The 13,628-nt window shown below is 40.2% G+C and overlaps 1 protein-coding gene across 1 annotated transcript; it reads left to right on the top strand.

Moving 5' to 3' along the window:
- The first annotated feature begins 4,326 nt into the window (after nt 1-4,326).
- Nucleotides 4,327-10,778, top strand: LOC116250086 (cinnamoyl-CoA reductase 1-like). Its single transcript, XM_031623463.2, has 5 exons — nt 4,327-4,777; nt 4,867-5,021; nt 5,126-5,311; nt 5,578-5,930; nt 10,010-10,778. The coding sequence occupies exons 1-5, from the start codon at nt 4,660-4,662 to the stop codon at nt 10,188-10,190; spliced, it is 993 nt and encodes a 330-aa protein (XP_031479323.1). The 5' UTR covers nt 4,327-4,659; the 3' UTR covers nt 10,191-10,778.
- The last annotated feature ends 2,850 nt before the right edge of the window (nt 10,779-13,628 follow it).

Here is a 13,628-nt window from a genome sequence, read left to right as displayed (position 1 = left end):
CACACAAGAAAAACCTTCAACTTTGAAATCAATGGATCAATAGCGATCTTAAATTCTCGGTTGGTTAAAATTATAAATTGAAGGTAGGCGCTTTGATAAATTGGGCACTCAAACACAGAATTTGAGGCAATCAAACACTCCATTGAATTCTAAGCTAAATCTTATCATGGCATGGAGCCGCCGTACTCAAAGAAAACGATATTCCAATCAAGTGGGCACCTTTGTTTTTGCTTTACAGTTTGTGCACCAAAAAAGACAAAATAGTCTAGTCCATATTGTCCAGTCCAACAACTTGAACTTAATTTCATTTTTTTAATTGCTATTGAGGGTGGAGTTAGAAATTTTTCATACAGGACATCAAATTATAGTTTCAAAATTTTACCAAACGCCGAAATGACTTTTATATAGAATAAATGATTTTTAAAAAAATTTACATGTACTTTTTAATTTTTTTTTATTGAGAGGAGGCCAAAGCCCCGGTCGGCCACCCTTCCCCCCGCCCCTGACTGCGACATGTTATCGGGAGAATTTTGAGGGACGGTGACGATGCTGTAGCACCCACTAATACTAATTTGGCGAATCATTGTTCATCACATAAATTGGCACCCCAGTTGATGACATCCTTCTTGAGGTTCCGTTCATATTTCATTTATCTTCTCAACATAAATCCACACAGGTTTCCACATAACAATCCAAATGTGTTTCTCTTTTTCTCTTCTCCCACTTCTTGTTCAATGGAAACTCAATAGATCTGAATCATCTGATCCTTGTGAAGTAAACCCGTCAAAGGCGATGAGTACCCACAGGAGATAGGCTTAAAGACAAGCTGTTCAGGTTTTACAAAATGAAAAGAAACAAACCAATAACAGATAATCTTCTTTTTCTGCTTAAGAAAAGGAAATTGAGAGGTGAAAACATTGAAAGAAGGGTTTCGAAGTTAGATGAATTATAAATCAATTAAATGCTTTAGTTGGTTGAGTAAAAGGAGTATTTCATCCTACTCTTCAACAAAAGAGCAAAAGCTTTCACCCTTCCTCCATCTCTGAATGGTATGCTTTTGATGCTTCGTGGAAGTGTAAATTACTATCTCCCTTTTGCAGGATAAAAAATTGCCGTTTCATGAATTCAAAACGGAGCCTGGCTGCCTACCGGTTACATGTTCAAAGATATTTAATACCTTAGACTTTGTGTTTCTTTGGTAGGAGGATAGCCAACCGCACGTCTATAAATCATTTATGTCATATAGACTAAGAAAATGTTATTTTCAATTGGGACCAGACATATTTTGCCTATCTTTATTTTCTTAGTACTACCATACGAGGACCTTTGCTATTATGCCTTTAACTCATATTAAATTCTAATTGCTAAAATAAATAATACTCTTTTTAATCATTTGAGTTTCGAGGAAACCGCACTTGAGCTGAAAGCGGTGTAAAACCCAGTCAGAAATTTTTCGATGTAGGAACTGAATTATAGTTTCAAAATTTCAATTTTTCGATGTAAGTTATTTTTATGTAATATGTAATCAAAAGCATGACAATTACCTAGCATTATTTGGACTTCCATGTGAAAAGAGCTGCTGAAAGATAAATACTAAAATGACACTTAATTTCTTTAGAGAAGTGGTTTAGTACTTAATCATAGGAAAATGTTCAAATCCGAATGCTCCTAAAGTTCTAAGGTTAATGTTAAAATGCAGCTAACGTTATCATTAATGATCATTAACTTGGGTTATTTAAAATGAATGTTAGTTAATGTATGAAAATGACTAAGACACGCTCGATTTGGTTTCTTGTGTTTCTAATGACCATTAGATTTTCATGTTTATTTGATGTTTGTTATCTTCTTCATAAACATTTTCTCTCTCACTCACTCTCTCTCTCTAGCATACACAAATGTCTTTTCTTTAATTGATCGATTTATTTTGCCGTTATGTAGCAAATTTAATATATTATTGTTATTTTCATGGAAACTAAACTGTATAATGTGATATCAATCGGACTTTTATCTTTTTGCCAACGACTGACCCGACAATACTCCACAAGCCAAAACATTGAATGGATTTGTACTTTCTTGTTCTTTTTTGTCCTGTGATTAGTAATAATTTATTAATCATCCAACCACTAATTTGTCCTTCAATTTGGAAGATGAAGTCGTCCACCAATTTGTCCTTCAATTTGTATACAAATCCTCTCAATTTTACCTTTTCTTTTTTAGTGTTTACTTGGGAGAAATTGCGAGCAAGATAGTTCACACTCAATGGGTTCGATGTTCAATTTTCACTTTTTGTGATCAAATGCAACACCTAATTTGAAAGATGTACCATATGTTTACTCGACTCGAAAACAAGTCAAAACCTTAAAAGATAAATGGTGAAGATTTTAGGCTGAAAATAGTTTTTACTATTGACGTGGACTAAACAGGGCATGGGTTCAATCAATAATTTAATAAAATTGGATTGACCTAGGGGGATTGAAAGCCTTGTTTTTATATTTTTTTTTCTCCCATCAGGTCAATTTTTTTCCAACTTATTGACGACTAACCTGTAGGAGAATTTTAAAAATTGTACGATTTTACAAGTAAATAAAAAAAATTATATGGTTTAACTGTATTTAAACTATCTACTAGGCCCCCATTGTTCCCCCTTGCCTTCAACACTTGACAAAAAAACTCTTTTTTTTTTTTTCTCTTCACCAATATTTTTTTAAGAATAAGAGCTGTAGCTATTACTGGAAGGCGACATTTTACATATAAAAAGGACACTAAGAAGAAATCATTGGGCAATGTTTTTCTAGTAAATGAAATTTTACAGGAGATAACCAAGAAGTTGAAGAAAACGGGCGCCCCCTTTCACCCCCAACTGTTTGGGGAAGAGGAATTGGTCTTCCTCTTCTACCGTCATTCAAAGTTTTAACTAATAACAAATTGGAAACGTTGAAAAAAGGAGACCAGATTTAATTTTCACACCTCAAGCACAAGACATTTTATCAAAAGGAAGATCTTTGAACGACCACCAAATTTTAAGACCTGTGCCAACAATTTTTTTTTTAAATTTTCAAAACCATTTGTTTCAGTAAAGCAAGTAACATTTCAATTAAATCAATATTTACTATTATAATCACTTTAAATGACAACTTCACACACTCTCTCTCTCTCTCTCTCTATATACACATATATATATATATCACTAAAGTGAAGTGGGCTTTGGTGAAACTTTCATTTTCTCTCAAACACGATGGATCCGTCGGACGTTGTCTTTTGCATTCTTTTCTTTTGTTAGGTGAGAAATTGAGGGAGAGGGAGAGAGAGAGAGAGGGGCCATCACTATCAGCAACCTAACAGCCCAAGAAAAACATAAAGCCCTCTTCGACGACAGCATTAATGGATCGGGTCACAGTGCTTATATTTGGTTATTTGGAGCGGCCCCAATTGCACCACGTGTCCCGGTTTTTATGAACACATCCCTTGCTTTTTTCCCCTAGGTGCGGCACGTGATATTAACGCCCCTCTCTATGATTAATTTTAATAATTTTTTTAATAGAATAGAGGTTTAAATACTTAAATAAATTATTGTTGATTTGATTCTCGTGAATACTATTCATTGGGTCCACCTAACTCTCCAAGCAGCTCGAGACCTTGGGTGCCTTTAGAGTCTATTTTTATAGAAAACATGTGATTGTACAAGAAAATGCTTTCCCAATGGGTTAATGTGCCGCCTCCCCTCCATTACAAAGCACAGTGATTCACTTTTTTCAGAAAAGTTTGTGAGATTTCCATACACAACGCGTTGTTTGGTAAGAAAAATGCCACAGCACTGTGCACAAATCATGAGATTTCTTCATAAATAGTTAGGGTCTTGTGTAAAAGGTTTTGGGCAGTACAAATTTGACCCGAGTTCAATTTCTTACATATTTAATTGATCCAACTCCATCACCTGGGTTTGAAGCCTCTGCATAAGCTGGTGTTTGATAAACTCCTATGTCATTTACAATTCATATCAAAAGGACTTTCTTAGCCATCGCAGGCGGCAAAGAGCTCCAAACTCAAGACCTCCGCCTTCGTTTGCCGCTCATGGGATTCGAACCGTGTCATTCACTCTGTGGTGATTAAACTCCAAACAAGTCTTTGTGCTTTTGTTTTCTGATGTTACTGTTTCGGATCCCTTAGCATAAAATCCAAGGAAAAGGAGAAAAGTTTTCGAGACTCAAAATCTCTCAGATCTCATCTTTTAATCTGTATATATTGTTCCTGTCCGTTCCGAATGCAAGCAAATAAAAATAGCCAATTCGAGCCCGAGTCGACGTCCCCCACCAGTTGCGCCCCTTTGATCAACGACGGAAGAAATTTCCGCCGTGGATGACATTGCACCAGTGGAACCCAATCACGTCACTTCACCCACCAACGTCATCGGGCTCCAGCAGCCGTCTCCCCCAGTCAACCGCCTCGCCTGCGCCGGACCTGACGGCCGCTTAACCATGGTTAGCCGGGAACCTCTATAAAAAGCGGGAGCCACCCACACTTCTTGGTGGTGGCGGGGCTCCGGTAAAGGATAGGCCACGCATCCTCGTCACACCCGCTAGTGTCGACTGCCTCTGCGTTGCATCTTCCTTTGCTCACTCAGGGTAGGCGAGTGTGGCCGTTCACCGTCCTCTGAGAAAGATGCCTGTGGTCGGCCAGACGGTGTGCGTCACCGGCGCCGGAGGGTTCATTGCTTCCTGGTTGGTGAAGCTGCTCCTGGAAAAGGGATACACCGTGAAAGGCACGGTCAGAAACCCGGGTAGGTACCTTCAAACTGCCTTTCTTTCTCCTTTTTGGGTTTCTTGGTGCTGAAGGTTGGGGATGGTTTGGTGTTTTGCGCGTCTGTAGCGGATCCGAAGAACTCCCATCTGCGGGACCTCGAAGGAGCGGAGGAGAGATTGATCCTGTGCAGGGCGGACCTCCTTGATTACGAGAGCCTTCTCCAAGCCATCCAAGGATGCCAGGGAGTCTTCCACACGGCCTCCCCCGTGACCGACGATCCGGTACACTGCTGCCCCACTTTTCTTTCGGAATCTCCTTTTTCCGATTCCGGGAGTTGTTGTTGATGACGGTTGAGTTTCTGATCGTCGTTGTTGTGCTTCGACAGGAAGAGATGGTGGAGCCTGCCGTGAGGGGCGCCAAGAACGTGATCCAGGCGGCGGCGGAAGCCGGAGTTCGCCGCGTGGTGTTCACCTCCTCGATCGGGGCGGTGTACATGGATCCCAACAGGAGCCCCGATGTGGTGGTCGACGAGAACTGCTGGAGCGATCTCGACTTCTGCAAGAACACCAGGGTTGGTTTCTTCCATCAAATTCCCGTAGCACGTCCAAACTCTTCCACACGAATGCTATCTTTCTGCTCAAAAATTGGCTTAAAACGGATGGTCATTTTTATGCATAAATTCCCTCCACAAGTAGCTTGATTGAAGTTGGTTCGTAAATTTTCAAACGAAACCAATCAAATCTGTGATCGATTTTGCCAAAACATTTGCTTCTATTTGGGCTCAATTAATTTTGTGGATTCTCATACTAACATGCTTCGAAATGGACTGGTGGGCAGAACTGGTACTGTTACGGGAAGACGGTGGCGGAGCAGACGGCGTGGAAGGAAGCGGAGGAGAAGGGGGTCGACCTGGTGGTGGTGAACCCGGTGTTGGTGCTGGGTCCTCTGCTGCAATCCACCGTTAACGCCAGCACGGTCCACGTCATGAAGTACCTGACAGGCGCGGTGAAGACGTACGCCAACTCGGTTCAGGCCTACGTCCACGTCAAGGATGTGGCGCTCGCCCATATCCTGGTTTTCGAGAACGCCGCGGCGTCCGGCCGGTACCTGTGTGCCGAGAGCGTGCTTCACCGCGGCGACGTGGTCGCCATCCTCGCCAAGCTTTTCCCCGAGTATCCCATCCCCACCAAGTAAGCCATTCCTTGCTCACCTTTTCTTCTTTTCCAAGGGAGTTATTCTTATTGGTAGGTTCGACATCTGGTCAGATTCGCATCCGTTCAGTACATTACAAAATAAGTTAATTCGGTGGTTAGAGGCCTTGAATATGTGGTTAGAACGCTAATTTGATCATTTAGATCCCGTTTGGATGCAGAACTGCTAAAATCCCACCTTCTGCTTCTCCCTCACGCACATCTTAAAGTGAGCTTGATTATCTGGATATCAAAGCTGGGGGTGTCTTAAACCCTAGGATCTGAGATCTCATTTCAAGTAGGATAAATTTTTTGAGGCTAAGAACTATCGAAGCTCATGTCCTTTTGGGTCTCACTTTCTTTTTACCTAAGATTTCTAGTTTGCTATACATTTATTTAATGCAAATGTACAACCTTGGTATAAATTTATATATATATATATATAGTCTTGGATTTTGTTGATTATTTGGACAGTAAAATTAGTTTTTTATTCCTTTCCAAGGGTTATATCCTTTCCTTCTGATCCTTAGATTAGTCGGCATAATATTTGATGATCCTTAAGCACTTGCTAATAAATAAGGTTGTTGCTTTGTCCGTATTACTTCAAACGATGAGTCCTTACCAGAGCTGCCTAGCTTTTAATAGAACAACGAGACATGCTCCAAAATATTCGTATACCTGTTTGGTTTAAGAAAAAACACTACCTTGAATTTAGGAGGTGAAAAAATAAATAATTATTTAGAAACCTCTGTGTGTAGGTGTGTATGTTTTTTTTTTTTTTTTTTTTCAATATGTTTTAGTGTCTAGAAATATTTTTTTATTTAACTCATAATTGGCAAGTCATGTCAACAATTAGCCCCAGGGCCTGCGTGGTCGGCCCTCGAACATAAAATCATAAAATCATTTGTAATTTTGCAAGTGGAGGATGAGCCTTTTTGGCTTTTCTTTACCGGATATCTATGATATCTATAAATATATATATTTTGTTCCGTGAGGTGGAAGGGTTAGGTAAGTGGTCCACTTACCCGCATAGGGTGGAAATTTTGTTTTTCTTTTATCTTTGTTTTTTTCTTCCCTAAATCTAGATGGGATGTTCTCCAATTGGTGAAGCTTAAGACTGGGTGGTGGGCCAGGTACCTGGCTCGCCTAGAGTCTGAACTCGAGCCCAAAAAAAAAAAAAAGCATCCGACTGGCTCGGATGGAGTTCGGTTGGAATTGATAATAATTTTTAATAATATTATATTATTTTTTATATATAATTAAGATATTTTATTACGATTATTTATATTTATATATTATTTTATATTAAAAATATATATTTTAGTTTAATCGGGTTGGACCGAAGCCTGACTCTTTATCGAGTCGGGCCGGCCTAAAGCTCAGGCTTAGTGAAGCTATGTGGTTTGTATTAACCACCTGATTGTTTGTTGATGATTGATTGTTGAAGCTATGTGGTTCCTTATTGTTGATTTGGGTTCAGGGTTGTCATTGTTAAGGCTAATAGCCGCCTTCCTCCTTTTTTTTTTTAAAGGTTGAGAAAAGAATGCAATTGAATGAAATGGGAATGCAACTGATGTGTCCATGCCAACTTCTCCATTTATTCTCTTTCAAAGCAAAGCAAAAGTCTCCTTCTCAATCAAGTTGAGTAACGAAATCATCTTTTTCAACAACTAAGATTGTGCATCGGCCCAGAATAGTCCAGCCCAAGGCTCGACAAAGCCGGGCTCAAACTAGCCCAAAGCCCTTCCGTAGCCAACCCCGAGCTGCTTAGATATCGAGTTGGGCCAGACCAACTTTATGCCCATCGGATACTCAATTCGACGTCTACTCGTATTTGAAACCTTTAATATTTCATATTCTACTATCTCTAAAATTTTAGGAATGTGCCAACAGTTTTTAAGGAGCCGATTGTTAGTGTTATGTGTTGATAGATACAGACCGGCTCGGTCCCTCAATACCCGACTAAGGTTAGTCCCGCCCAACGGAATTTTTTAATCGAACCAACCCAGGTGTTAAATAAACAACTCAAGCCCTGCCCATCAAGGGCCGGATACCAAACTATTCATACCCATTGCCCACCCTTACTTTCAATGTCACCAAAAATCAGTGCTTCTAAGCATCACATTGGCACCACTAAATTAATATCAAATAAGAGGGCCCCATATGGCTCTTTTAATTTTGGATGTTATGGAGGCTATATTGATAATCATGTAAAAACTATGTACATATAATTCCTATTAAGCAATCAAATTCTAAAGCATGGATTAGATGCTTTGGTAGGATGAGGGCAAGAATATTTGATCCTGTCCCTACACTTCCCCTTGTTCTTGGGTTCTAGGTTTATGTTGGAATTTGGATATAAATATGTCTGTTAATTAGAGTGTTGTGCTTGCCATTGTTTGCCGTTCAAGAACTTTGTTTATGGAAATTGAACTACCGGTGGGATTCTTAACCGCACGAGCGCCCAACCAGCTATATTAAGCCCCTTAGGGAGGGTTTGATGCTTTAGTAATAACATAGTCAATAAACATCATATAGTCCAGAAGATTATTCGTTCTTACCCAACGGTTCTATCCATGTCTTTCATTCGCACTTCACTCCAAGAAACATGTTATATTTTTGGAAGACAAATATGAAAAAAGGAACCAGCTTTAATTAATTTGCAATAAAATGAACTGGTTGGTATTTCAACAGAACTGGTAGTTTAGACCAACGGTTATGACATTTCTTTTTTGTAGCCAAATCTCAAGAGGTGCTTGGTTGAGGTTGAAATTTATTTGGATAATTTTTAGTGGATAATTTTTTATTAGTTTTAAGCTGAAAATGCCTTCTTCTTTTAAGAGGAAACTATTCTTCTCCTCATTTGCAGCAACCGCTTCGAGGATAAAAAAAATCGGACAATCTAAATGAGCTATATGTGGGTTTGTGTAGACAGTTGCCTACATAGTCTCACAATTTATTTATTTACATATTAAATTTTCCAACTATTTTCTCTCATTTGTATTTTGATACGCTGAAATCATTTAGGTCTAAATATTGGTGCCTTTCAGCCATATGTATCTCCTTCCTGGGTCAACCAAGCTTGCCCCAGCCAATTGGTCTCCGCCTGACCACTAGCTTGCTTGGGGGAGCTGGGCTTGGAAATAGTTGCGTCGGTTTTGGCGCAAATGCGTCGTAGACTCGTAGGGGAAGTTGGCCATACTAATAGGTCATGCGGTCGTCAGCAGAACGTGTGAGTAAATGATGAAGGTGGTGGTGAGGTAGGTCCACTAGTTCCCTACCCACGAAGCACCTGCCATTATTGGAGTCTGAGGCTTGACACCAAACTGGGTTGGGACTTTGGTCGCCATCAATGGGAAGAAATGAAATGGTGGGGACATCTGAGACGTCGTTTGCAAACAGTTCCGAACAAGAAGATAAGCGCGGGCCGCGGCCCTTCCGGTCTCCCCAGTTTGTTGTGTCCACGGTCGCCCCCGTATAGTGATTTGGTTTTCTTATGCCGACTGTTCTTCAAAAATATCTAGTGCTTCTGTCCAATCTGTGGTGCTCATGTTCCTATCAAGAAAGTACGTTTTTTCTGTCCACTTCTACATTTCTGCCGGAAGAAGTCTTTAGTTCCTCTGGTTCACACATCCATGAAAAGCTCATCTCTGTACAAGACTATTTTCATATGATGCTAAATTGGTAGTATAACATTGTCAAAGATTCTTGTCTAACAAAGCTCTGAGCACCATCAATGCACTCTTGTCATTTACGCTCTGTTATTAACGTTGCTACTTATCACCAGAATGTGTGGTGGAGATTTTGCTCCTTCTTTGAAAAGGCCAAAAGTCCTTTTCAAATGAAACTTCAATCAGAAAATGGGTGAGCGGAGGATTTCACCCTCAAATAAGCTATTTTATGTCTTTTGTTCCCCTTGGTCTTTCAGAAAGGTGGAAAACAATACTCAAATTAATTGAAAGATGAGTTTTGCATGCTGTCAGGAAGTTGGAGAATTTAATTCAGCGGATGATATGATCTGCTAACCAATTTTGATGCAGCACTATACGAATTATGTGTGCTAATTGGTGTGGTGGCAGGTGCTCGGATGAGGTAAAACCAAGGGCGAAGCCTTACATGTTCACCAACCAGCGCCTGAAGGAGCTGGGCCTCTCCTTCATCCCCACCAGGCAGTGCTTCTACGAGACGGTCAAGAGCCTCCAGGACAAAGGGCACCTCCCCATGCCTCAGCCTCTCAACCAGAATGTCGCCATCCAATAGGAGGGTTCACACCCTCCTTCCTGCCACAGAAGGTTAACTTACTAGTTGATCTCATGGATATGTAAATGACTCTATGGTAGCAGTAATAAATCCTTCAGAACGTGCTTCTGTTGGCTTCATAATTCAAGAACTTCATCCCGAGGAAGTTTGCTAGTGAAGCAGTTAGCATCCTTTATCAATGAAAAGGCTCATGATTTTGGCTTCTCTTTTTACTGTAGCAAAACGAGGGCATTGGAGTTGCCACCTACTTTGTTTGTTTTTCTTTTTTGCCTTTTTTAGTTGTTGTTCAAAGTCTAGTGGGGGGTAGGGATGATGAATGCATCCATGGAATTGTTGGGACTTGGAAGGCTCTGTCATCAGTCACTGCCCATTCATTTTCTCCCATCTACTTTACTGCTCGTGGGTGGTTGTGTGTTTGGAGTTGGCAAGCACAGTTGCTCGGAGTGTGTGGAACGGTGGTAGTTGGCAGCGCGTCCTTCCTCTCTGCTGTGCAGAGGCCCCACGGCACTGCTGTTCTGGTCCTTTTCCTTGCGTTTCTCTTCAGTGCTGTGTGGACATCTGGCAATAAGATTTATAAGTTATTGGAAAGATGAAGTGTTCTCTTTCTCTCCCTCTCGATCTCTCTCGATTGGATTTGCAGAGCCGTGAGTGTGTCCAACTAAAAGTGGACGGTGCAACTAACCGTGTCATCCTTTCGTCATTTTTCTTAGTTTGTCTGTGGTCAATAGAAAAAAAGTGAAATGTTCTTTCAATTCTAACAGCGGTATACACTCCTAAGCTATCTGCTTTCATAAACGGTGGGGTTCAGCCTCCACTCTAACAGTGGCGGAGCTAGAAGTTTCTGGCTGCACTGTAAATGTTAAAAAGGGGCTCCCATACATAAATAAGTAAAAATTATAGAGATGAAGATATATAACCAACAAAAATTTCATTTTCATGGACTGTTATAGTCAATTGCCAACACCAGCCCACATGTGCCTCCACCATTTCTCTAACTGCAGTCATGCATCTCTCTCTCTCATATGGTCTCCTTACCAGTTAAGGTGAATCAAACTGGAAAATAAAATCGTTTATGAATCAGATCCACTAAAAGAAGCGTTCTTAATCTAAAAAATCCATTAACAAATGGAAAAATAATTTAATGATTAACATGAGCTTAAGGTATGGAGATACCACTACTGTCGTGATGTGTCCGACGAGAATACCACGGTTTCAAAATGGTTTGCATTATTAGAAAAAGAGTGAAACCATCTTAGTCCTAATGGAAGACAAGGAGATCGCAACTCTTTCAGTAGAATCACAGAAGTTGCTTGCTCGGTATGTTATATTTGATACACCAATTAATCGGCTTCCGGGATTCCCTTGGGACCATCTTATTCCTCTCACACTTGAAGCTAAACCATGCAATGTAAGGCTCTAAAGATATACCAACTTGTAGAGAATAGAAATGTTCAAGTTTGTTAAGGAAGTGCTTGAAACTGATATTATACAGCCAAGTGCAAGTCCATGCTCGTCTGCAGGTACTATTGGTTGTAAAAAGTATGTAAACGGCAACCTTTTGGTTGATTGCAGAGCCTTAAATGCTATTTTCATCAAAACAGGTTTCTTGTGCCAACGACAGAAGAATTATTTGACGAATTATGTGTGTGTGTGAACCCTTTCCAAGTTATCAAAGTTTGGAGTAATGTCAGCGTGTCTTTTCAAGTCCAAATTGTGTCGGTGACAGAAAATAGTAGAGGAGTACCACACTTCTGCCTACATACCGGGTTCCAACCGACACTTACCAAAACTCTCTAATATCTGTCCTCGTCATGAAGTAGAGAGCGACATTTTATTTTATAAAAAACATGTTTTTTGTCATGCTTATGATACACCTATTATTGTCAAAGATTCTTGTCTAACAAAGCATGACAGCATGTCCGAACATGCATTTTTTTTTTTAATGTTTACTTTCAACCTCAATCAACCACCTCTGGTGGTCAGGAATATGCACACACAAACCAAAAAAGCTTATGTCTGAATTTTAATGTTTACTTTCAAGAAATCACCATCAACATAAACCTACAAAGTCACACCCTTAAGCCTCCAAAATTTTTGCTTCTTTCGAGGTCTGAGTAGACATACAATACATGTATCATTCAATCTGGGTGTCGCACTTGCCACTATTTGTAGCCAGAGAATGAACACACCAGGCAGTGACAATGACCACTGAATTCAAACCTCAAATCCCTTAAGTATGAGCTAGCTGCCTTACCACCTGATTGCGCTATGTTCCTTAAGGCAATTCCAACATACATTTGCTTGTCAAAAAAATAACTATGGACCGATGAAAAATCATGGTCATCTACAGCCGTTGCTTTTTCCTGACTTGATTTGGTAGGATATGTCAATGGATCCTATAGATAAATTGGCAAGTCCGAAGGAAGATTTGTAATGCTAGTAAGGACATTTTATCATGTGTACTCATCTCTACACTGCTCAAACTGTAGAGACATACTTTTTCGAGCGTTTAGAAAAGCCACAAAGTTCCATAGTCACAGGGATCGAGTGTTTATCGATTCCTTTTGGAGAGAATAGTTTCATTTGCTCGGGTCCAAGTTACGGTTTTCTTTAGCATGTCATTCTTTTCCACTATTTGCACCCGGTGGATTCATGGGAGGAGAAACCGAGAGGAGCAGAAAAGTAAGCTTTTGTCATAGTTGAAGTCTCTTTCACTATGATATGCTCATTTTTTGTTTAATGTGAAATAAACGTGTTCGGCAAAACCCTCAAAGGTTTTATATATCTTCATATATCTGCAGAGTGTGGATTTTTTCTGTTCGGCATGATGGGTATTGAATTTTTCTGTTCGCCATGGTGGGCATCTATTCTATTGGGACTAGAGCTGTTCAACAAGCCTGAGCCTTCTCAAATTGCCTGGTAAAATTCGACTCAAACTCGATTCTTCAATAAACGAGTGGAGTTCGAATGAAAAAATGAAGTTGTTTAATCTAATGAGTTGAGCTTGAGCTAGCGGACTCGACTCGGTTAAACTCGATTAAATTCACACACACAAACATCTCACTCCATACTAAACCATAATTTCATAATTTTTTATACATGGCTTGGCTAAGATCCAGCCAAATTGTGGCTCAAGCTTAGCTGAGCGGAGCTCAAATTGCTCGAGCAAAGTTTGAGCTGGCGTAATTTGGCTCAAATTCGGCTCATCAACAGTTCTACTTGGGATCCCTGCACAAGAGGTGCACCATAGAAGGAAAAAAGAAGGCTGCCATGGCAGCGGCAAAGTGGACGAGGTGATACTCAAGTTAATGCTCCATATTTGGAAGAAGATCAAGTGAAAGGTGACATACCATGGTTTGGTTCCTCGATGGATGACCTTGAGTAAGTAGGCATTGACATTTTCGAGTCGTTCCTGGAGCTTGTACGCCATTTGCATTG

Source organism: Nymphaea colorata, chromosome 3 (genome assembly GCF_008831285.2).
Source record: "Nymphaea colorata isolate Beijing-Zhang1983 chromosome 3, ASM883128v2, whole genome shotgun sequence".
In the NCBI taxonomy this organism is placed as follows: Eukaryota; Viridiplantae; Streptophyta; class Magnoliopsida; order Nymphaeales; family Nymphaeaceae; genus Nymphaea; species Nymphaea colorata.
The sequence above is the reverse complement of the archived record's forward strand: the minus strand, read 5'-3'. Positions and strand labels throughout refer to the sequence as shown.

Coding starts and splice junctions, on each gene's coding strand:
- LOC116250086 (XM_031623463.2), top strand. CDS start 4,660: ATGCCTGTGGTCGGCCAGACGGTGTGCGTCACCGGCGCCGGAGGGTTC. Junction 5,022..5,125: donor CCCCCGTGACCGACGATCCG/GTACACTGCTGC, acceptor GTGCTTCGACAG/GAAGAGATGGTGGAGCCTGC. Junction 5,312..5,577: donor ACTTCTGCAAGAACACCAGG/GTTGGTTTCTTC, acceptor ACTGGTGGGCAG/AACTGGTACTGTTACGGGAA.